The 25,493-nt window shown below is 37.1% G+C and overlaps 4 protein-coding genes across 4 annotated transcripts; 1 reads left to right on the top strand and 3 right to left on the bottom strand.

The window, feature by feature from the left end:
• Nucleotides 1-985: 985 nt before the first annotated feature.
• Nucleotides 986-3,407, bottom strand: pomk (protein O-mannose kinase). The gene is made up of 3 exons (XM_056248058.1): nt 3,229-3,407; nt 2,619-2,908; nt 986-1,986 (listed from the first exon to the last, which is right to left on the bottom strand). Exons 2-3 carry the CDS (start codon nt 2,892-2,894, stop codon nt 1,219-1,221), a joined length of 1,044 nt encoding a protein of 347 aa, XP_056104033.1. The 5' UTR covers nt 2,895-2,908; nt 3,229-3,407; the 3' UTR covers nt 986-1,218.
• Nucleotides 3,408-8,820: 5,413 nt separating this feature from the next.
• On the top strand, nt 8,821-10,746 carry grxcr1b (glutaredoxin and cysteine rich domain containing 1 b). Its single transcript, XM_056248063.1, has 2 exons — nt 8,821-9,302; nt 10,270-10,746. The coding sequence occupies exons 1-2, from the start codon at nt 8,877-8,879 to the stop codon at nt 10,303-10,305; spliced, it is 462 nt and encodes a 153-aa protein (XP_056104038.1). The 5' UTR covers nt 8,821-8,876; the 3' UTR covers nt 10,306-10,746.
• Nucleotides 10,747-11,169: 423 nt separating this feature from the next.
• zgc:123321 (Protein YIPF5-like) lies at nt 11,170-13,430 on the bottom strand. Its single transcript, XM_056248062.1, has 6 exons — nt 13,410-13,430; nt 13,218-13,337; nt 12,955-13,088; nt 12,670-12,815; nt 12,354-12,535; nt 11,170-11,794 (listed from the first exon to the last, which is right to left on the bottom strand). Exons 2-6 carry the CDS (start codon nt 13,334-13,336, stop codon nt 11,632-11,634), a joined length of 744 nt encoding a protein of 247 aa, XP_056104037.1. The 5' UTR covers nt 13,337; nt 13,410-13,430; the 3' UTR covers nt 11,170-11,631.
• Nucleotides 13,431-13,990: 560 nt separating this feature from the next.
• bbof1 (basal body orientation factor 1) lies at nt 13,991-25,224 on the bottom strand. The gene is made up of 12 exons (XM_056248053.1): nt 25,056-25,224; nt 24,657-24,909; nt 22,440-22,505; nt 21,699-21,842; nt 21,447-21,527; nt 21,295-21,365; nt 21,028-21,172; nt 18,484-18,824; nt 16,909-17,049; nt 16,673-16,771; nt 16,260-16,313; nt 13,991-14,316 (listed from the first exon to the last, which is right to left on the bottom strand). The coding sequence occupies exons 1-12, from the start codon at nt 25,094-25,096 to the stop codon at nt 14,220-14,222; spliced, it is 1,533 nt and encodes a 510-aa protein (XP_056104028.1). The 5' UTR covers nt 25,097-25,224; the 3' UTR covers nt 13,991-14,219.
• Nucleotides 25,225-25,493: the final 269 nt, after the last annotated feature.

The raw sequence follows: 25,493 nt of genomic DNA, 5'->3' as shown, positions 1-25,493 counted from the left end.
GACAAAGTGCTCACCGCACGTATTCCGATATAGGAATGAAAAAGCTTTTAACTTTGGGGTTGTGTTAACTTTAAATGTCCATATGTGCTAATATTTTGTAACTTTTCGAAGTGCTTTCGGTGACTATCAATTTACAATATTCACTGACTGAAAATTCACTCACAGACTTACATTTAATTTTCTATTAGGATAATAAGACAAGGCGACGTGCCATCAAACAGCGCTACAAAATCCATTTCCAGAAAATCTAGTCATTTATGGTTGATTCATTCACATGACTGACAACTAAGCAAGTGAAGAAACGTAGCTCGATTTACTCGAAACACCCAAACACCGCAGGCTAGAAGCACCTGCTGGTCAAAACGGCGTAAATTCAACGACAGCTCAGCACAAGCATGTAACACCTTTTACAAATCAATTGCAAATGTTTCCATGAAAGTACAATGTTTTAAATTTAACCTACAAATAATAACATTTTGAAACGTTTTAAAACAGCATGACGTAATCACGTGACTTGGTGAGTTTAAAACAAGCTCCGAACCACTGATTCGAAACAAAAGATTCATAAATGCTTCAAAGCTCAATTAAGCAGCTTCGAAAGCGTCTGACAACTACTGACAACACAATCCCAGTGTGTTCTTGAGAAAATTATTTATTAAAGCCTTTCAAATTCTGAGAACAAAAAATATCAACAAAGCAGATATTGTGTATGATAATCATTGTTAAAATTCAAATAAGATCACTTCAATCACTGCATCAGAAAGGTAAGTTCTATTCACTTAACTGAAAATAACTTTTATGAGGTATAGTTATGCAAAACGTATTAGTCAGCATAAGAAGGAGCTGAATTAAAATATGAAACCCTGAGATGCTGCATCTCATCCTCTGTCAGTCATACATTTGTTGCATATTCTTTTCAGTTCCAGATAATACTAGTATGACAAAACCCATTGTACTGCATTGGTATCTTTAGTTTCTTAAAGTCAAAGGGATCATTTATTTACCCAAATAAATTATGACTGTCTTTCTTCTGTGGAACACAAAATATAATATTTAGAAGAATGTTGGTAACCAAACCATTTTGGTGACCATTGACTTCCACTATATGGATAATTTCTCAAAATATCTTCTTTGGCGTTCCACAGAAGAAACAAAGTCATTCAGGTTTTGATTAATGAAATAATTTGGGGTTTAACACTCCCTTTAATGACCATAACTCTACAACATATCTCTAACTCTCTGCGATTGACTCTCTATCATGCTGTCGAATACTGAGCGATACACACTGAGGATCTCGAGTGCCGTGGGCCGCATGTGAGGCTCCTTCCTCTTGCATTCTGTGTAGATCTGAAACAAGTGGAAATGAATGACATCACTTCCCAGGACATTCCCCAAAAGGAAACGTGTCACTTCTGGAATCTTCCAGATGTCCGTCTTTTCATCGTAACCAGGCATGGCTTCATCTGAGAATTGAACATCCTCGCCATAAGGCCACAATTGCTCAGGGGCAACAAAGTCCCCGTTGAGCTCATGGTGACCGCATTTCACCCCTTGGCTTCCCCTCTCTACCTCAGGCAACGCATCCAGGTCGTTGGCCAAAAGATGCATATCTGATGCGAGAAGAAACTGGCTGAGAGTTTTGTGCAGGTCGTTGGAGTCACACATGACTCGGATGCCCACTGGACTGCTGTGCAGGTATGCCAGGAAGGCAACATAGTCTATTGCCAGCTGTAGTCGAGTATGCCAAGAGTTTCGCCAGTGATATCGGTCTTGTGAAAGGGTGGCATCGAGCATTAGCGCTGATCCAAGAGGGTGGTACTCCGTGACAAACACACCATCCTCCTCACACGCCCCTACAAGCGTCACGACGTGGGTGCTCTGCAAGGCACGTAGCATTGACAGTCCGTGAAGGAAATCATCTGTATACTGCTCTGATGACAAGACAGAGAGCGCCACCTTCTGCCCTCGCCACTCCGACAGATAAACCTAGAAAACACAATTATGCATTAGTGTAAGTCTCTAAGGATGTATTAAGAAAAGTAGGGCTGCAACAACTAATCGATAAAATCGATAATGATAATCGACAACTAGCAGTTCACACTGTGCGCAGTTAAATCCGCAGTCACGTCACTTTATAGCAGTGAACAACGCATTTCTATGGAGACCTGTTAGGATGATGTATTTATGTAAGTTAGAAAGGAGCAAGTTAGCATTTTAGAACTTCCAATTGCATCTTCCTGAAGTCAATGTGCTTTTTGAATGGGCTTTTGGTTAAAGGTAGAGTAGGAAGTTATTGATCTATTATTAATTGCTATGAGTAAATGTGTGCTCCTCCTACCCTTTGTTTTGCAGTCTATGCTCCTACCTCATACCAGTAAACTTTTACTTTCAAATGGTAAGCAATTAGTTAAAATTTGAACCCTATTTTGCACATAATGTTTAATTGTACATAGCATTCCCTATAATTGTTTTTATTGCCTTCAAATTGCACATTTTGAAAAAGGATTCAAATGTTGGCCGATGAATATTTGAACTAAATTTATATATCTTTTTCAATTAATCAAGAAAGTAATCAACAGATTAATTGATCAAAACAATAGTTAGTTGCAACTTCTCACCTTCTTTACAGCCCCTTGTCCGATGAGCTTCACACGGCGGACCTCAGCGCGAATTTCCGGGCACCGTAGCCAAGGAGTACAGACGGTCATTGTGCCCACTTTAAAGTGGCGAAGTGGGCACTGCGTGTGTGTTGAGAGAGGGTCAGTGTCCTGATACAGGGCATCTAGGTAGAAATACAGCAGCAGATTTGCACAAAGGAGAGCTGCCAGGCAAAGCAAAACTGCGGGCAGTCCACACCTCGCCCCAGTGAGGCCATAGACAGCAGTGGCAACCATAATGACATCTTAACCTATTGATTAAAGCAAATGAAGAGATTTCAGACAAATAGTAAGTGGAAAATGAGAACATATATAACAGGTTTGGGTTATTTAAAGGTAACACCATAACAGATGACAGTGACACTCATAAAGACTTTTAAAATGATTTTAACTGAAGAGATTTGGGGAGTGCTGTAGTATCTTATGGGAGCTTCATCTGTTATAATGCATTTAGTCTATATTCACGATGCTATTCGCTTAATTGACTAGTAATTTGAGCACTGAAAACAGAAACATTTTGCACAGAGTTTTTTGTCTAATACGATTTCATGAATGAATGCCTTTAACAAACCAGTTTGCATTAATATGTGTACTGCTGGTTCACCAGACGCAGACACAGTGTCCTCCTGTTCATGCGATGCCAATGCAATTCCTTTCGTTTGTGCAAGCGTTGAATAATTGGTGGTTCCGTTTCCACACTGTCACATTTCTCAGTGTTGTTTTTCCGGATTGTCTCACTCTATGGAATAATTAAAAGAGCAGCGCACTGGACCCTGGAGTCACATCGCCATCTAGCGCCATCACGGTGTAATCATAATCATACACTGTTCGTTCGTTGGCCAGAGGAGAACTGGTAGTCCGTGAGGCAAACCCACAAATTTCAGAAATTTGTCTCATAAGAGGGCACCAATGCTACTCTTTTTTATTCAACAGAGGGATGTCCCTGGACCACAAAAATGCATGATAGCAATTCTTAGTGGGTAGCTTAAGGTAAAAAAATCACCAATTTATGTTTGACCCCCCAAACATTTGGCAAATTCCATTTACGGTCGGTTATTTCTATAATTCATTATTTTTGGTACCAAAACATTCATACTTGGTGATATCTAGGTTGGAATTTTGTCGAAATTTTAACTTGTTTAAAAAATATTGTTATTGTGATTTTTTTTTTTTTGCAGAAAACATAGTGGTGTACAGCTTTAACTCATTAACTCTTTAACTCGTGCCTATCGAACAAACGCTCCCTGGCTATTCAGCGACTCGCAAGCTCGTTTAGAGCGGGGACCAAGAGTCCCCACAGAACCTTTCTGAGGATGCTAGGCCTCATGGCCTCTGCTTCATAAGTACGTCCGCAGAGTATGCTACACATACTGCAGTACTGGCTAAAACCACAGGTTTCCCCCCAATCATGGCGCTAAAGCCATCTCTATATCAGGGTAAACCACGGCTGCACCAGAGCCCTGGTCGAAACCCAGTCTCTTGGAGTCAGGGGTGAGCTTGGACCAGCACGGAGGGACGGTTTCATATCAACTGCCTAGAATTGCTGGTGGTTTTAAAACCTTTCTACCACGTTTGTCAGGTCACCATGTCCTGATCCACATGGACAATACAACAGTAGTGTCCTATATAAACTGCCCGGGGGGGGGGGGGGGGGGGGCTCAGGTTGAGACGACTGTACGAACTGGCCAGAAGTCTCCTCTTATGGGCAGAAAACAACCTGCGCTCGCTGAGAGCAACGCATGTTCCACGGAAACTGAACCAGGAAGCAGATATGCTGTCCCGGGGCAATGTGTCCCAGGGGAATGGACCCTCCATCCCCAAACAGTTCAAATTATCTGGAGTGTTTTCAGGAGGGCAGAGGTCAAATTCTTTGCCTCCAAAGACAACTCTCACTGCCCAATATTTTTCTCGAAAAGCAGGAATGCGCTGGCCCACGAATGGCCCAGCCTTCCTCTGTATGCCTTTCCTCCAGTCTTGCTCCTCCCTCAGGTCATAAAGAGGATCAGGGAGGGCAGACACTCAGTCCTACTAGTGGCCCCTCTCTGGCGGACCCAACCTTGGTTCCCCGAGTTGATTCTGCTGCTCACAGCAGCCCCATGGCCAATACCCCTGAGGAAAGACCTAGGCGAACAGGAAGATTTGGCACCCCCCGTCCTAAACTATGGGCCCTCAACGTGTGGCCCCTCAACGGGAGCTAGTGGAGCTCTCAGCGAGTGTCCTGAGCACAATCAACGAGGCTAGAGCTCCGTCCACAAAGACGCCTCGTGTCACCATGTGAAGTGTCACCAAGACCCAAACCAATGTGAGGTGTCACTGATACTTTTCTCCAAACTCATTCAACCCTGTTTAAAGCACAAGTGATCACTCTCTCTGCTCTTCCCACATCGGAAGATGAGCAGCAATTACACCTACTCTGCCCGGTACAGACGCTCCGCTCAGTACAAACAGTCAGAGCAGCTCTTTATGAGCTTCGGTGGTCGCATGGCTGGTGGATGCTATGGCTTTAGCATATGCCTCTATGGGCCTGCAATGCCCCATAGGCATCACACCTCCCTCCACTAGAGCCATGGCCTCCTCCTGGGCATGGTCAAGTGGAGTATCTATTGGCGATATATGTATAGTGGCCGGCTGGTCCTCGCAGTCCATCTACGCCAGATTTTATAACTTGGAAGTCCCTGCACTGCAGGCACATATCCTTTCTGTGTGATGAAGTCAGCCTCAGTGAGCCAGGCCCATCATAATTAGGGCTTTTGCCCGTTCAACACGTCATGCCAAAAGGCCCTTCCTTCGGACCCTTATGCTAAGATGACGTTGCTCTTATCATAGCACAGCGTGATTGGGTTGGTTCCCCATAGCGTATAGCTACGCAATACATATGACCGTTCGAAGGGAGATATATTGAACCATATTTGCACAAAATATTATTTTTTGTTAATATAATTCCAAAATTGTGTTATATTTTCCTTATTTTTTTGTATATTTTCTGTCCTAAAGAGCATATATATTTTATTTTATTTTTAATTTCACAGTGATATCTCATCATAAATGAGAAGATCTAAAGCAATAGATATGTCAATATAACAGTTTATCAATGTTGAGATTTAGTTTGCATAATTAGAAATTTTCAGCACATTTAAATGTAAAATTGGTATTTTTCATACCTTAAGGCTTAAGCTACCTACATGGCACTGCTATCATGCATTTTTGTGGTCAGGGGGCATGCCTGTTTTGAAAAATAACCATTAGAATTGGTGCCCTTTTTTATACCAATTTTCTCCCCGCCTCACGGACTATGGCCCCCTGACTGAGCCTGGGTTCTAACAAGGTTTTTTTTCCTCCATTCTGTCACCTAATGGAGTTTTGGTTCCTGCCACTGTTGCCTTTCTTCGCCTTTGTCGCCATTGACTTTTGGCTTTCTTGGGGACATTTCATTTTATAGGCTATTTAACAATATTATTACAACATTATTTTCCTGTTATCTCTCTGTAAAGCTGCTTTGAAACAATCTGTATTGTAAAAAGCGCTATATAAATAAAGGTGACTTGACTTCGCATTATAAGGTCAAAAGGATATGTTTTATATGTCCCCTTTTTGGGGACGGTAGCCCCCAAAAAGTATAAGGGTCATTGACAAATAAAGCTTCAAAAAAGGTTTTTAAAAATCTTTTCAAAACTGATGTAATGCATATTTTTGAGTCATGAACAATATGTTTCAACAAGTTTCAGTTGGTAACATTTCAACCTATTCAAATTCATTGTATGACTGTTTTTATGTCAGGTAGTACAACCAAATTGTTGTATACTGTAGTTGAACCGCACGACATGGAAAGTGTACCAACCTTCCCATACTTGGAATTAGCAGTTTTTACCAGTATTTGAGAGAGATCTACAAAACTTGTCACACTGCCACAAGGATCAGTTGGGCTCTTCTGGATGATGCATTATCATGTTTACTGTTATTACCTTGTCAATTCATTATAAAAGATATGAAAAAAAATATTTGCTGTGTAACCCTGACATTTGAGAATATACAAATTACTGGACAAATGTTTTTCAATTATCTCAAGAGCCTTGAAACTACTGATATTTATCAAATTTGTTTATATCAAAGATTTCAAACCTAAAATTATGCCATAGAATTTTTTTAAAATTTTTATTAAGACACCATTTTAAATAGTTTTCTTAGTCTGTTCATTTGTTCGTACAGTTGCACCACCTGACATTTAGGGGGTTTAAGATAATAAACCATAAAATAATATGTATTATTTAAATGTGTATAAATATGTAAAATTTGTACAAATTAATTCAAACTAAATAGGTTTTACAGAATAAAGTGATATATGTCATGAAACTATTAAATTATTTTAAAAGGAAACAGTGCATAGATTTATTTTAAGGAAATACAGTAATATACTTTTATTAAAAACATTTCACATTATGAAATTTGTTTCTGACATTTAGGACACTTTCTGACTGACAAAAGTTGATGTTAGTTCTGAGAAAAGCTCTATGTTTGCCACATGGTTTGATATTTTGTATAATGCAATGGAATTAAAATATTTTTTAGGGCCACTTATAGGCTACATGTTTTTTTTTATATTTATTTTTTAAAACATGATATTTACACTCACCGGCCACTTTATTAGGTACCCCATGCTAGTAACGGGTTGGACCCCCTTTTGCCTTCAGAACTGCCTCAATTCTTCGTGGCATAGATTCAACAAGGTGCTGGAAGCATTCCTCAGGGAGTTTGGTCCATATTGACATGATGGCATCACACAGTTGCCGCAGATTTGTCGGCTGCACATCCATGATGCGAATCTCCCGTTCCACCACATCCCAAAGATGCTCTATTGGGTTGAGATCTGGTGACTGTGGAGGCCATTTTAGTACAGTGAACTCATTGTCATGTTCAAGAAACCAATTTGAAATGATTAGAGCTTTGTGACATGGTGGAAGTAGCCATCAGAGGATGGGTACATGGTGGCCATAAAGGGATGGACATGGTCAGAAACAATGCTCAGGTAGGCCGTGGCATTTAAACGATGCCCAATTGGCACTAAGGGGCCTAAAGTGTGCCAGGAAAACATCCCCCACACCATTACACCACCACCACCAGCCTGCACAGTGGTAACAAGGCATGATGGTTCCATGTTCTCATTCTGTTTACGCCAAATTCTGACTCTAACATCTGAATGTCTCAACAGAAATCGAGACTCATCAGACCAGGCAAAATTTTTCCAGTCTTCAACTGTTCAATTTTGGTGAGCTCTTGCAAATTGTAGCCTCTTTTTCCTATTTGTAGTGGAGATGAGTGGTACCCGGTGGAGTCTTCTGCTGTTGTAGCCCATCCGCCTCAAGGTTGTGCGTGTTGTGGCTTCACAAATGCTTTGCTGCATACCTCGGTTGTAACGAGTGGTTATTTCAGTCACTGTTGCCCTTCTATCAGCTCGAACCAGTCTGGCCATTCTCCTCTGACCTCTGGCATCAACAAGGCATTTCCGCCCACAGAACTGCCGCTCACTGGATGTTTTTTCTTTTTCGGACCATTCTCTGTAAACCCTAGAGATGGTTGTGCGTGAAAATCCCAGTAGATTAGCAGTTTCTGAAATACTCAGACCAGCCCTTCTGGCACCAACAATCATGCCACGTTCAAAGTCACTCAAATCACCTTTCTTCCCCATACTGATGCTCGGTTTGAACTGCAGGAGATTGTCTTGACCATGTCTACATGCCTAAATGCACTGAGTTGCCGCCATGTGATTGGCTGCTTAGAAATTAAGTGTTAACGAGCAGTTGGACAGGTGTACCTAATAAAGTGGCCGGTGAATGTATATTTTTCATGTCAATATGGAAAGTAATATAATTCAAGATGGATCTGCTCATTACTGAAGTAGCTATATGAATTTCAAGAGGCCTCTAGCCCAATAATTTCCCCAAAAGTGGGAAAACAACAATTTCACACTTCAGGTGCTTTTGTTATTAGTTATACAAACAAACTATCTTCTTTGACCCACACCTGAGATATATTTTATTCATTAGAGAACACAAGTCGGCTTCCACAGTTTCCATGGATAACGTTTATTAAATATTAAAGAATGTGGTGTCGAATTAACACCCTCGTGCCACGGACCCTTTATCTGAAGATCTGGGTAGATCCAGGAGCACACTCTAATTTCAGGCAAACAAAATTTGTATAATGTAGATTTTTTAAGGCAGAATGGAGCGACGCACATGCAGGGCTGAGGAGGACCGAGCAGAGAGGAGAGTGAGGTTCCGCGTGGCATCCGCGCACAGTGGTCGCGTGCTTCAGGAGGTGTTCAGAGAGCACGCGCTCGAAGACTCCGCGGACACGGACACCACTGTGAGCTCAGAGCCAGAGCCTGAGCCTGAGCCAGAGCGCGTGAGCTCGCCCGTCATCACGGAGGCAAACAGCCATCTGAGCGGCCTGGCGGGACCGGGACCAGAACCGGACGACAGCGGCAGCGAACCCGACGAGCTGCTCATGTACGCTAGTGCAACCAAGAAGAAGCTTTTCACCGGAAAACGCGTGAACATCTTCAGCAAGAACGGAACTATTCGGGGTGTGAGAGACAAAGTGAGCGCGGGACAGGTGTTGTTTAACAACCTGTCCAAAATGTACGGGGTAAGTTTTATTTAGAGCAATATAATTATTTAATAGCCTACATGAAACAGATGTAAACGTAAGGGTGAGTTTCTATAGCTGGAAAAGGGAACCTAACACATTTAGAATTAATGACTGACTAATTGCAGTAAGAAAGAGGCTATGTTTACAGAATAACATTTCAAGAACGCCCAGGTTATATTTCACCCCAAAATAAAAAAAAAAGAAATCACAACGTTCTTTTAAAAAAAAAAAAGCATGTAGGATTATAGGACTCTTCTGCGATGTGTTATGACAATTAAACACTAAACGCACAGAATATGCATTACATAATTTATATATAATTTTACCTTTTGATTTCGGGTTGATTTCATGAAATGTACCCAAATGTCTTATTGCCACATTTGGAGGAAAATTAATTCCTGCTTAATTATTCCAAATTAGCAGTGGATTGTTTATTAGGCCTATTATAAGAATTATTATATTTCATTACCAGTGTTTCCAAGTGTTACAACCAGTTAAAAGTTTGGACATGATGCCTCATTATTTCTTATTATATTTAAACATTTGAACTTAATAGCAAATATACAAAATATGAAATAACTGCACCCTGTGCTTTTAAACTACAGTTCACTTGTAAAAAAGTTTAATTTTCAAAAGAAGTTCTTTTGTGTTGCAATTTATGTTTTTGTACAAAATTAATTTTTAGAACTTTAAGAAATTAAGACTTTTTAAGATAAATAAATTCAGTTAGGTATGTTTTGGCAGTGTTTTCAATGTACTGTTACTATAATTAACCCGCAGGCCTACATTAATATTTACTCTTAAAAAATAAAATGAATTTGTATTATTTGTCCTCATGACATAAGCAAATTATAGATTTATTTATAATTAAGACTCTTACTAAGTTACTAGTTGCCAGTTGTTATATTATTGAGGACTGTAACACCATTGATCTATAATATCTATAAATATGTGTCTCTCAAAGGACTCGCATATTTTGAACCGGCCTAAAAGACCATGAGATTGCTTGCAGCAGAGGATGCTGGGTCACAAAATAGGGCATCACCCTGGGTGGATGTGCAGCAGGCTTAAGCAAGTGAAAGTGATGAACAGCGGCCAACGTTTTTGCTTTTATGTGATTTTCAATATTTGTGTATATTGTAGTTCTGTAAATATATTTTATATTAACTTTTTGCAAAAGCATTTTTGAATAAAGGAACCAAAGGGATATGTAAAGTCAACTGGTTGCTTGGAATGTTCTTGTTGCCTATATGTTTGGGGTGCATTTTCTTTATTTTTACCTTTTGTTGTTTGTGATTGAAATTATTGTGATTTTTTTTTAGAAAATAAGATTTTTTATACATATCTCTGTTATGTTTTAATGCAATAAAAACAAAAAAGTCACATCAAACTTTTTTATTTTTGTTAATACTTGAATGTTAATTTTTGAATAATTATGCATAAGCAATTAACTTAATAACTTAAACTTTATAAATTAAGTCAAACAAAAAAGCTGCTTCCTCCACATACATAAATATAAACAATAACGAACAAGAATAAACATTATATACACTGCCCGATCCAGAAAAAAAGTCACTGTTTGGATTTAAATAGGTAATTGCTTAAGAGTCTATGAATTGATCATTATAGCAGTGATTATGTTTCTAGCATGTTATAAGTTTGGCAACAGTTCTTGACTTTTAACCCTAATTGATGGAGTGTGTAACTTTTCATTTCTTAAACAACCATGTAGAAAGACACATCATGGCCATATTCCAAGATGACAATGTCAAGATTCATCAGGCCCAACATTTAAAAATGTATGGAGCACGAAGAATCATTTTCACAGACGTTAAATTCATTGAAAGTCTTTAGTGTGTGGACTCTTGCATTGTCAATACAAGATCTTGACCAAAAATGTATGCACCTCTTGATGGAAAAAACATCAATATTTATATCCACCAAAAGGTGCATACATTTTTGGTCGAGATCTTGTATGAATAAGATAGTATAAGGCTTGAAAATGGTTTACCTTAGCCATTGCATTATTCAGCTTGATCCCAGAGAGTGATAGAAATTCACTTTCTCTCACTCTCTAGGATCAAGCTTAGCATTAAATTAGTGTGACTGAGTTCATAGTATCTGATTATGTGTGCATTCCAATATCAAAAAATGATTCTGCTAACCTAGTTCTATAATAGTTTTGTTTTAATTCATCTGATAATCCTGATTTACAGTAAATGAAAATTTGTTGCCACTTTGATAGCAATGCGCATTATGTGCACTGGATTTTCATCTGATCTTAGAGTGATAATTTCTTATAGTTCACATTTGAACTGAGTTCTCATCAGAAGACAGTAAGGAGAGCGAAGACCCCGTACAGAAGAGCACAGGGATATGCCACCAGCAGCTGCTGCCCACTCATGTTAAGAGTGGAACTGAAGATCTTAGAGGCTGATAGACTGCACCAGCCAACCACAAACAAGGCCAACAGCGTTCCCAAGAGCCCTCTGCATTAAAATAAAAGCCTTTTGTTATTCAAATGCAATGTACCTGAAATGATACCCTCTTAAAAATAAAGGTTTCAAATGGGGGTTTTCGTATGGAATGCCATAGAACTGTTTTGGGTTCCCCAAAGATCTTTTCAGTTAATGTATTTGGTCTTGACAGACTTGATCTGCTACTGCTATTAGATACACACACACTCTTCTATAACTGTAAACTATTTAAATGCTGAGCAAGCAATCTCATTGGCTGCAGAATCAGCAATGGCCAATCAGCTTGTGCCATGGTGAGATAGCTTGCAGATTGCATGTAAAGGAATAATCAGCAGTTTCATGACTGAACTAGATATCTTAATAATATAATTATTCATTTTTGGGCAATGGAAAGGTTCCATGGACGTTAAAGATTCTTCATATGTTCACCAATAAAGAACCTTTATTTTTAAAAGTGTATGGCAAATGTAAATAGACTTGTACAAATTTAGTGGCCTTTTTATTAGTTGTGGTTGTAAAACAATCAAAGAAATGGAATGGAAAATGCTTCTATAGAGTTATGGATACTCACTGAAGTGAATAAACAACAGCAAATGCAGAGAGCGAAACCATTGGCAGGAGACAGTATCCCAGTACACTCGCCACACATCCACAGGATATGCTGTAAATGCTCATCAGGTTCAACAGCGTGTACATCCCAACACATCCCAGAGCACTGATGCCATACACATATCCAAAGTGCGCTTTCCCTGCCTGCGGAGAGAGTCCACACAAATACACAGGTCCGTGCTCTGGACATTACATATGTTTTCATTTACTCTGTGCAATATAAATCACAGTGTGCCTCTAGTTATGGTTTCGTAAAAGGTTCAAGGTGTAGTTTGTACCATCAATAGTGTGGCTCCCAGGGCAACGCAGAAGAGAATAGGCCCAGTGAGGTCTGTCTCATTCATAATACTGCCATCAGCAGGCTTCAGTGGATTTAACACTGTCAGAGTCTTCTGCCAGATATGGTCAAAGTTAATGCCCAACTCTGAGAAAAAATACACATATATTTTCATTTTGAAAAGTGTATTTTCTGTTAAGGTTGATTAATGCATAAAATTATATATATATTTTTTCTTTTCCATTTGGTGGTGCAAGATATTTTTTTATAAACTATTTGTTATTACCTTCTAAGAGTGGCGGTTCTTCCTCATATGAGTCTATGCAGTCTGTTTGCTCGGGTGGCGCTACAGGCTGATACACTTGTCCAGTATAAGATGCTGTAGTGGTATATTCATCTGCTAAGTGTGCGGAATTATCACTGATAATCAGATGGTAAACAATGAATCACAACTGCACAACTAACAATTAAATTGCACACAGAAACAAGTAGCTCATATAATAAATGGTATATCATACACATGTATGCCGTTAGCAACGTTACACTCACACATCATGGTATTCTGGATTAACGTAGGCTGGATCATAGCCATATACCTCTTCCTGCTGACTGTCCATATAATATCCAGACTGATAGAAGTCTTGTTCAAAGTTTTGAAAGTCTCCCATTCTGTTTAAAACAAAGAAACATGTGTACACAAGGTCAGTTGTGATATGAAAAAGTTCGAATTTATGTTCTTACCTTTATATGTCCTTTGAAGTCAGTCTGGCTTTGATTTGAAGATCTTGGTTCTGGCTTTGCTTGGTCACTGAGCAGCTGTTTTGCTGTATGTGTGTATATGATGCTATTAATAGTCTTCTATATTTACTTGAGAAGCACTGTCACTGTGCAGGGAGGTCATGTTGTAACGCCATCCTGATGATCTGTAGATCCGACCAGTCAACTGTACTGACTGACAACATGCTGACCACTCATAGTTCAGTACAATTACTGTTAAATGAAAATGATTCTTATTAAATGGTTAAAGAAATATAGAGGTAGGACAAAAAACTGTCAATTCCTGATAGACAAAATCCATTCCTGCCCAAACTTTATCTTGTTCGAGAAGCCGTTTCACTTGTTTATACATCACAATAAAGAAGAAAAGAATATTGCAACTTCAGTTGAATGCTGACTTTAATATAATACACTTACATGAAGTAGTACAGTATTTCTTACGTTTTCAAAAATACATCATTACTAAGGAAATTTAGCTTGCATGATAACAATTTTATCATACTCCCTCAAAAAACGAATTGTTTGTTTGCAACCAAAAAAATACTTTTTAAGTCTTTCCTAAATACAGTTATTTTACGGAATTTGTTTAATCTTTAATGGCAATATTATCAGTATTGGTACGCGGGCATTTCTACATGTAAAAAACAACAACTTGTGTCTCCTTTTAAGTTGTGGTATAGACATTCATGAACACTTCTTGGTATCATATGTAATATTCAACTTTACTTTACTTGACATTATTTAGCTCTCTTATCTGTGATGAGGTCAGGTGATCTACAGGTCTGGCAGAGCACTGGAATTATCACTGGAGCTCATACTGGAAACTGCTGCTTGGGTTAAAAATGTCGCATGGGATTCCTCCTCTTCATTCCTGTGGAAAAGACAAGACAGATCACTGCAATATGAGTCTATAGATGTGTCCCAAATTGTGCACTATACACTATGTACTTGTGCACTTAAAGGTGCAGTATGTAATATTTACAGCTAGTGGTTGAAATGGGTACTGCAATCCAAATTCAAAATATTGGAGAGAGTTGTTTCCCCGCCCCCTCCTCCTCAGAATCAACGCTCATGCGGGTTGCCAGATTGAGGATACGCAACAGAAAAGCAACAAGCCTTAAGGCCCTTGCACACTGAGTCCGAAATTTTCATATGCGTTTTTTCGTATTCGTGATTCGGTGGCTCTGAATTGTCAAAACACCATTCAAACTTCTTGCTACAGATGCGAAAAACGCAGAAAATCGAACCCGATTCGATTTTTTTTATGACGGACGAAAGTTTCGGAGGCAGTGTGCAAGAGTGATTGACATAACGTGAGGTCGTATTTATTTTTTAACGTGCGAAATTGAGTGCATCATCCGGGTATTTGAACAGCACTTCTTTTTGGAATTTTCAGTGTGTACACACTATTTGCACTATTTATACTACAAAATAGCATAGAATAGTGCATGAGTATGAGAAATTGGGACGCACCATATGTGTAATGGTGCAGAACGAAAAGAACAACAAATGTTACAGTCAAATGGAAGTGTTGAACTGACATGCTTTTGCACTTTGTATTGATTAACCCTCTGGGGTCCTTCATTTCAGGGTCACACTCAGGGTCTTCGGGACCAAATGGTCCGGAAGGGTTTGATTCATATTTATTAAAAGAAAATCATATATATTTTTTTTACTTGTTTTTTATAATTTTTTTTCTTTTATTTTTTGGTGTTTTGAGAAAATTTTATGATTTATAATTAATATTTATGCAATAATTATGACCCATTTTTTCCCATTGAATATAATATAATTTTTTTATAAATATGTATTTTTTTTTTTTTTTTTAAAAGCTGTATTTAATTTTAGAGTCAAGCCTAGGCCTCATGAAAACAATTTTTGAAATGAGATGGATGCCATCTGCTGGACACACTGAGCATTTTAATCACGCAATAGCACATTTTTACCACTAGTGGATTTACAGCTCTCTGTAGAAAGGGTTCAGAATTCTTGTGAGTTTTGCACATCTTTTTTTTTTACCATTTTTTTTACAACCACTTAGACTATTCAACTCCTGTCCCCAATTTTTTTGGGTGTTCATATACCAAGTACCAACAAAGTCACCAAATTTCGGACCATTCCGATGAAGCTATGATTTTACACATTTTTTTATTTAAATTCTTCGGGTCCATTTGGTCCGAAGAACCCCAGAGGGTTAATGAATTATACTAAAATTAGAATGATATTAAAGAGCCCATATATTAGCTCGGATATTAGCTCTCACCTATTGTGTTATATAGCTGTTTGGGAATGTAAAAAGTCTGCAAAGTTTCAAAGATCAAAGTGCACGATAAATGAAGTTATTGTCTCCTAAAAGAAAGAACTGATTCTGAACTGCCTGAAACTAATCATCAGCCATTCAATAGGTTTGTATCAAATTTGCATTTGCCAGCCTATGGTCATAATTGGCTGCCTGCGAACAACGTTTACTTTGCGCCGCCCTCAAACAATGTTGTTGTAGATGAGGCCTGGAAGAGTTTGGTTTGTCAAGAAGAGAAGACGCTGTTTCCGACATCCGCTGTAAGTGGTACACTGAATCCTTAATCAAACCGTTTCAAAGACAGTGAGAAAAGAGGTAATTCTGCAATGTACAGTATATTATGAGAAAAATATTTTTTTGACCTTGGATGCATGTAAACCTATTGTAGGAGACCTTCAAAACAAAACGAGGAGCCTTTAAAATAGCATAGTAGGGTCCCTTTAAAATTACACTAGAAAAATGATTTCATCTGGTTTTATCAGCCAGAAAACCATTCATCTGTTGGCATGTCTCACCCTGGATTGCTGCTACACTGGTTCCAATCAGAATCTGGAGCATGAATTGATTTCCTTCAGAAATGTCGAAAAAAATGAGAATACAAGAAAATACACATTTATTACTACTCCTTTGAGTCAGTTTCTTTTTCTTTCCTTTTTTACTTAAACTAAGAAGTGCCAATAAGCTTGGGATTTGATAATTTTTATTTATTTATTTTTACTATGGTCATTATCACTATCTTCATTTCACCAACTGTTTTTTTCAAGGTTAATTGTACCAAATTAATTTAGGAGATTATGACTTAGTAATTTACCATTTATCTTAATGTGGTTTCATGTGCCTAATAAGGTTAAAAGGCCACATATATTTGAACATTTGTGCTAAATTGTTTATCATCCAAAATACAGTTCAGTATCTGCTAAGTACTTACTTTTTCAGGCCATTCATTTTGGCAAAGAGCAGTCTGAGAACTCTCTCTTTTTGCTCCCAGGTCATCTCTGATATGTTAATATTGGCTTTCTTTAGATTGCTGATGAAGTAACACAGTGTTATTACAGATTTGTTATGAATAAGCATCTTCCAGGTAATAACATGTTGAGTTATCATTTCATCAGAATTTTACAAATAGTCCAAAAACACAGATAAAAAAAAGTTTAAGACTCTTACCCTTTTTCAGCCTCTTCAATAGCAAAGGAAATGCTGTTGGTACTATGGGGAGATTTGTTGATGGTGTGAACGTGATTGTACTCCCTTTTGCTTGATAAGAACTTATCCATCCGTCTGCTACGATTCACCTCTTCTTCCTGTCTGGATAACATAATGTATATTATAACATAATGTATCTACAAATGGCTTGACGTTTCTGCAGTAAAATGGAGCCTGGGACTTGTATCTCTAGAAAGAATTGGGGTGTGTGTGATATTGACAAAAATGTATATCTCAATATTTTCTGGGGTTTTTGTGCTGGTAGCTTGACTGGTTTAGGCCTGTCATTGACAACAGACTCTGAAGCTTTTTATATTTGTCATATTTAGTTTACAGCAGTGACAGAAATGAACTTTTTCACTACAAGGTAATATTAGCTTCCAGGAGCCTTTCACCCTTATAATGGCATTTTGTTATATTTATGTTATCAATTAATTGAAATCAGCCCATCTTTGCACAACAGAGGTGACACAGAAGCTGCACCTGAAGTGGCATTTAGATGTATTTATACAGACTGTTTAATGCAGCTCAGAGGTGGCTTGAATGTATTTACACTGCATGAATAATGTAGTTAGATTTTTTTTTTTAAAGTTTAATTATGAAATCATTTAAAAAAAATGAAATGATACTTTAAATATGAAACTAAAACTGCCAGTGAGTGTCTGCAAGTCACTGTCTTAATGAGTTGAGTCATTCATTCAAACGGCTGATTCATTCAGTCATTGAATCGTTCATTAAACCAATTCGTTCAAAACACAGATTGATTCAGTATTGTTCGGAGACATAAAACAGTTTTGCTGTGGTTTCATTTGGAAATGTTTGTTGACAAAGTAACTCAAAATGCTAACTTACTGTTTATTGAACTGTTTTAACTATATCATAATATTTAACTATATCATATGATAAATATAAGACAAAACTCAAGGGGGAAAATGGCCCTGTATTCAATGCATTAAAAAAACGGCATTCTACTAGACCAGGGGTTTTCTAACTTGAGTCCAGTGACCTACAGGGGGCCGCAAGAGAGTGAGAGGGGGTCTATGGAAAAGTCTAGAGAAAAAGATTAAATAAATAAGTAAAAAATATATTAAAATAAATAAATGAATAAACAATTGTGATTTAAATTAATTAAAAGGTGTTAGTTATTAATCTATTAAATATATTAAATTAGATAAAGAGTAACAGGGGGTCCATGGAAAAGTCTAGAGGAAAAAAAACTAAGATTAAAATAAATAACAAATACAAATTTTGCTTAAAATAAATAAATGAATAAACAATTGTGATTAAAAAAATATTAGTTAGTAATTAATCTATTAAATTAGATATATTTTATAATATCCCTTTTTCAGTATATAAATTGTGTGTTTATAAAAACAGATGCCTTTTAAATTTTAGGATGTGGTGGTTCTCTCACATGAGTATGATCATATTTGGGGGACCATAGCATCTAATTGATTGAAAACTAGTGCACTATCAATAGAAGGTGAGTTGGTTTGTTTTTTGCAAAGTGAGTGAATGATGAATGATGAGGTGCACCTGTGCGTTAACATCTCCTGCTTCACATGATTTAGAGCCTCATGGAAGAGGATCTCCGTGTCTGAGCACTGCTCCACGACGCTACGGGCTACTCTCTTCAATCGACTCAACTCCCTGTCCCGTGCGCTCAGGAGCTTCTGCAGTTTGTCCAGCTCTACACCGCTGGCCTGAGTTCTGATCGCAGCACGCTGCTTGATGTCAGCCTTCTTCCACTCAAACTCAGCCACCGTGCTGACCAGGGTCTGCTCCAGTGTCAACACCTTCTCCCTCAGCTCAGAAATTGTGGCCCGCTGGGCTGTAAGCTTAGATATGGTGTCATTCGAGGTGTCCTGACTCATCTCCTACAGGGTGAATGAAATTGTGGGTTTATTATCAATGTCTGCAGCTACATAGGAAAGATTTATAATGGACTGTTTATTCCAAGGGTCTAGTAAGTTTAAAATTGTATGTATGTATGCATGTATTGTGAATGTATGTAAAGTGTTTTTGTGGGTGCAAAAAAAAGGTTTTTCTTGTATATTATATTCATTATTTGATATAATTACATCAATTATATTTAATTATAATTAATACAATATAGTTTAATAAAATAAATGACATAATGGACTATTATTTTTAATTTTTAGTTTCTTCATAATGCCTCTTTTTGTTAACCTCCCACCTTCTGATCATGACTTTCTATTAAACCTGTATTTAAAACTATTAAGATTTTTTCATTCATATGCACGTTTAGCACATCTCTCAAATTCTCATTAGTTAAATTTTAAGAAATATTTTTAAAAATCCATTCTCATGATTGTCATCTTGTCCAGATTTTTTTTTTCAATCAAATGAAATTCAGAATCAGAACCATGATGTATACTTAAAATTATAAAAATGTACTTTACAATTTATATCTTTTTTAACAGTAGAATACTGACAAATTAGGGGTTACGTGTACTTAATTGAAATTAAATGATGTCACAGTGCAAAATATTGTCTTAAAATTTCTTTTTTTTTCTTATGCTCACCACCAAGGCTACACTTATTTAATCATAAATACAGTAAAACAGTAATATTGTGAAATATTATTACAATTTAAAATTACTGTTTTCCATTTTATTATATTTGAAAATGTAATTTATTCCTAGTATGGCAAAGCTGAATTTTCAGCAGTCATTACTCCAGTCTTAAAAGTCCTTCTAGTATGCTGATTTGCTCAAGAAACATTTACTAGTAACATTTCCTATGTTGAGTTGAGTATTGCTTAGTATTTTTGTGGAAAGTGGAAACCGTGATAAATTTTTTCAGGATTCTTGGATAAATAGAAAGTTCAAAAGAACAGCATCCATTTGACATTTTTATAATAATGTTAAAGTCTTTACTGTCAATTATGACCACTTTAAAGGGGTCATATAAAGGTACATGCACTTTTACAAGTTGATTCTACTGAAATGTGTGTTGGCAGCGCCTGTACACAACCATCATAAAATGATAAAAATCCATCCAGTGTTTTTGTTTTAATTTCCTTATATGTTTTCCCCTGTCTCAAATTGAGCTGTTCGATTTTGTGACGTCACACGCTCGGAAGCCCCTCCCACGATTGTTGATTGACAGCATCGTTTCAACACAGACCCGCCCTCACTCGTGAGCGAGCTGTCAATCATAGTCTGCGCGGACCGGCGCGGTCATTGTTGATATGCTGGAGCACTGTCTATGAGCAGAATGGCGTCTAAGCGATTGTGGTGTTCTGTTCTTGGGTGTAATAACGAACACAGCAGTCATTTTAATGTTCCTAAATCCGAACCACTGAAGACGCAGTGGCTGAGTTTGTTTTCGAAGGGAATATTCCCCACGAGCAACGTCAATGCGTTCATGTTTGCGCGAATCATTTCACACACCAGACTGCTTTATACACGAGGGTCAGTATAAAGCTGGTTTTGCTAAGAAGCTGCTCATGAAAAAAGGATCGGTACCAGCTATTCGTGTTCCTGCTGAACCTCCAGAACAACTGAAGTGAGTGTAACGTTTTATTAAACTTTATATTAATATTTATATTAATCTTTGCAAATCGCTTGCACGCTTCACAATGAATGCGTCTAAGGTTTACACTCAGGGTACATTATGGCATGTTTTCTATGTATGATGTTCTCAATATAATTCATAATCCCACGTTTATACTGAACAACGCGTTATGGTTATTGTGTTATTGTGTTACAAACGGTGTACGCATAGAACAGAGAGGCGGGGTGAGCAAAGCTCATTATCATTTAAAGTCATATACACTGAAACGGCGTGCTGAAAACAGAACTGTTTTTGACCAAGTAAAATAAGTGTTTTCTTACAATACTAATGAGAATTTTTAATTAAAGTATATTACAAACTTTTAATTTAGACCCTAAAGAATCATATTAGCTTGTACAAAAATGGCATTATATGACCCCTTTAATTCATCCTGGCTGAATAACAGTATTAATTTCTTGCGCAAAAATAAAAATCTTATTGAACGGTAGTGTAGGTGACCTACAGTGCAAAAATAGTAACTATGGTGTGTTGTGTTGTCACCTTATGCAGACTAAGGATGTCGTTTTCTTCTGCCAGCGCTGCATTTCTCTTCCGTAAATCCTCCACCTCTCTGATGTGGAAACCCAATGCCTTATTTAGACGCACATTCTCCTTAAACATTGAGCGAGATGCGTCATCCAGCTGTCTGATGAGGCCAAGATGGAGGATGTCATCTCATTTATCTCATGTAAAATGTATCTCACAGACAGTTCCAGTGGCATCAGGTAGACATGTTTAGTGGTGTTGAGAGATGGAGAAGATGCTTACATAATGGCTTCATTGTGAGCTTTTTCTGCCAGCACAGCAATCTTTTGCTCAGCTTCCTTCTCTAGGTGAACCTAAAGAGAAGGTAGGAGAAAGGCTGAGAGAGTAAATGAGAAAAGATTTTGTTGAAATTTTTTTCCCCCCAGTATAAATACCTTATTATTGAAGAATTTTTGCTCCATTCTTGCAAGTGTTTTCTTGTGTTCTAGATCAGCGTTGTCCATAGTTTCTTTCATCTGTACAAAACAATGGTGCTGTTATCCCTTACGTTGTGCTCCGGTCATTTTGATCATTAATAAGGTAAAGGATAAATAAGTTAAAGGATTTTCAACAAAGCATAAGGGTTAAAACAGATGTAATACGTCATCTGTATAATGTGTACATGAAATCAATAGATTGCATTATACATTTTTGAGTTCTTGCTCCATTTGGGGCTTCTTCCTACAGAAATCATTGATGATCTCCAGCTCCTCCTGAATTATGCTGAACTCGCTAGATCTCTTCTTAAATTTCTCCTCCAGCTCATTGATCTTCAGCATGTATTTAGTGGCCTGTAATGTCAATCAGTATAGTTATCTTAAACTTAAAAAAAATAATACATTAAAAACTTAAAATTAAAAAACAAACAAACAAACAAAAATTAAGAATGCTGTAGTAGTGAAACTACTAACTGAAATAAAAAACTCAAGCTATATATATTTTTTATATATATATATATATATATATATATATATATATATATAAATAAAACAAACAAACAAAAAACAACAAAATGACAAAAGCACAAAATTAGTAAAAACTAAACTAAAATGAAAGCCTAAAAAAACTACATCAGTATATAAATAACACTAAAATAATGCTGATGGCCATCCTGATGACTTTTCTAAAATGAACAACTCTATTTATTTATTTGTTTAAATGAAAGACTCTATTACTTTTGTAATTAAACTGGATGACTGGATTTAATTTCTTATTGTTTCAAAAATAAATTCATGATTTTAATTCATTTTTATTGAATGATGTGTTCTCTGTGATATTACGATCTTTGTATTGCTCGCAGATTAAAGGGACAAAATAAAACTCAAACCACAATGATGAGCACAATAACTGAATTTATACCTTTTCCAATATGAGGAAAGGCATCTTACCAAATTCTCTTTTTCCTGAGAGGCCCTCACTTTCTCAAGTTGTATTTGTTCTTCCAGTGCAGTGATCTGAGAAGACAACATGTTAAAGGGTTAGTTTCCTCAAAAATGAAAATCTGTCATTACCCTCAAACCCACGATTTTAATTAATCTTCAAAACACAAATATTTTTAAAGTCATCATGAAATCAACATTGAAAATTCTTATTTTTTATGGAATATTGCCGTATTTATTACAAATGATTTATCCGTGCACATCATTATTATTTTTTAATTCATGTGCCCTCGTAATCTTTAATCAAAATAAGCCCCCCTCCCTCAATGACTTCTCTTCTCTTCTCTTCTCTTCTCTGATGACGTGTGTGCTGGTGTGAGGAGGACAACCTGTCACTGACATGACATCACAGCAATACCAAACCACAACCATCCATTCAATTCCAGATGGAAACAATTCTAGTCGAAAAGGTGTTTCACTCTATTCATGAAGACTAATGAAACCGGAGAGATTTCTGTGCCACTGTTGATAGTCCATCCATGCAATTTATACTTTGAAGATCCAAAAAGTTAATCCATAAAGAGATCGTAGAAGTAATCAATATGAATCAAGTCGTTTAATCCTTCAAAGTCTTCTGAAGAGACACGATTATACTTTGTCATGACTGTAATCACCATCGGCATTGAGTGGGACTTGATTTTACGGATTACTTTTACTATCTCTTTATGAACTTTTTGAAGCATCAAAGCTTTACACTTTCAATGGAGGAACATTCTCACAGGTTTCATTCAAAAATATCTTCATCTGTGTTCTGAAGATGTATGGGGTTATGGGTTACGACATAGACATAATAAATACATGTATTTATTATGTCTATGGCTTACGACATGCATAGGTGTCATTTACACTGGGGACGCTGCAGGGACATGTCCCCACCACTTTTTGAAATGGCTGATTTTGTCCCCACCACTTTTTGAAAGCATTTGGTTAATGTTCTGAAAAATCAAGTGAACCAAGAAATGTTAAAGGTTTATTTGCACAAAAGAAACAATGTACATTGTCCAAAAAAAGTAACTTAAACAAAATAAACTATTACTGATTCTAAAATTACCCAAAAACATGCATGTGCCGATCAGTAACTTGAACAAATTCTTGACACAGATTCTTCTTGTCCAAGTCATCCATTCTCTCTCTGTGAACATGACACTGCATTCTATGTGGGTTGCAAATCCCACATTGTTTTAATTTTATCTGGTGTTATTTGATGCAGATGTGTTGCGTTGTATGCTTATGGTGTGTTTTCTTTTACATATGTAATGTAATCATTGACTTAACAATTTCATTGTAATCATTGACTTAACGCGCTGCTGTTTTCTACAGCAGGGCTCGGCATTAAGCCTTTTCATGTGCTTGTCCTTTGGACAAGTAAATATGTCATTCACTTGTCTGAGTAAAAAAGTTGCTTGTCCGTATTTTGTTGTTGTTGTTGTTGTTGTTGTTTTTTTTATTTATTTTTTATTTATTCTGAAGCAATATTCTCATCAGTGTTCAATCAGCTTTGATATTTAAATCGGCATATTGTAATATCTGCACCTTTAAAGGGCATCTCCTCCCCCAATCTTATTAAATGTATGCTTCATCTTTCATTTTAAATTCCTAAATTTGTTACCCTAAGTAGGGCTGATCAAATTAAATCATTTACACTGAATGGTTAAATTCTGAATGATTAATTTCACTGAATAAAATTCTCTTTTACTTGTCCCTTCAAAAAATCCACTTGTCCCAGACAAGCAGACAAGCGTTAATGTCGAGCCCTGTACAGTGTGATGCTTTGGCACTGTTCGGTTGAGCTGGTGTTGCAGGGACTGTTACATGTGCAGTCGACATTGTTGAGGGTTTTATGCTGAGTATTTTCGTGTTGTTGACTGGCTTACGCTATGCCTATTTTTGATGCGCCATTATTCAATATTTTTCCCGTCCTGTTGTAATGTTTTTTTCATCTGATCTTTTGTCCCCACCACTTTTCAACACAAACTGACGCCCCTGACGACATGTACTCACGAGGGTGAGTAAATGATGACCATTTTCGTTTGTGAGTGACCGAACTATCCCTTTAACAATATGAAATTAAGAAGACTTATCATACACTAAAAAACCGTATCACGTATCCTGTAGCTCAACATTTTTTATTAATTTACAGGACACGTGAAACTGCATTCAAAATACCCTCTCATCATTTTGCAGGTGTTTCTTCCTCAGAACAGCGATGGTCTCGATGGTGTTCTTCTCTGTGTTGTGCTGTAGATCAGTGAGCTGCTGGTTGGCTCTGTTCAGTCGTCGCGCTGCTTCAGAATACTCCACGCGGGAACACTCTGTCATATCACACCTGGCCTCCCACAGAGCCGCGTTTGCTTTCGCCTTCTCTATATCAGACTCCTTATCCCGTTTTGACTCTTGCTTTCCATCTTTTTTTCCTTTTCTATGTAAAAATAAATAAAAATAAGAGTAAAAGTCATATAACGTTATATAGGCTACTTTTCAAATTCGAGCAGTTGGATTCGCAGTTTTTCAAACAAACTCAAGGGTACTTCGTAATCTACGGACAAAAGGAATGTTTTTTCTCACCCTTTTCCTTTCTTTCCCTTCTTTCCTTTTTTAATCGGCATCTCTCTGCTTTAATCAGCTGTAGTCAGTGTTCAATGTGATCTGCTCGTGCAGGATTAGTTTGTTTACTATTTATTGCCATGGAGACACTGTAACACGTCACATTATACTGTCCACACGGTCCAAACTTGAAAAGTTTTTCTTTTCCATAAAACCTTTAATAATCTTTCAAAATAATTAATATTAGCAGAAATGAAAATGCAAACCAAAACTTTTGAATGTTGTATCAAACATTTGTGAACAACTCAAATTGAAAAAAGCTCAGTGTATGGATATCATTGATAACCATAACAATGCATCCCTCCATATAACATTACAGATACCTACAGTACAATAATGTACTGTACATGTACTTCATATTAATTAACTACTTTTTAAAAAGCTATTATCGTTATCTTT

The sequence above is a fragment of the Rhinichthys klamathensis genome, unplaced genomic scaffold, assembly GCF_029890125.1.
Source record: "Rhinichthys klamathensis goyatoka isolate OS25496 unplaced genomic scaffold, OSU_Roscu_1.1 h1tg000053l_1, whole genome shotgun sequence".
Lineage (NCBI taxonomy): Eukaryota > Metazoa > Chordata > Actinopteri > Cypriniformes > Leuciscidae > Rhinichthys > Rhinichthys klamathensis.
The sequence above is the reverse complement of the archived record's forward strand: the minus strand, read 5'-3'. Positions and strand labels throughout refer to the sequence as shown.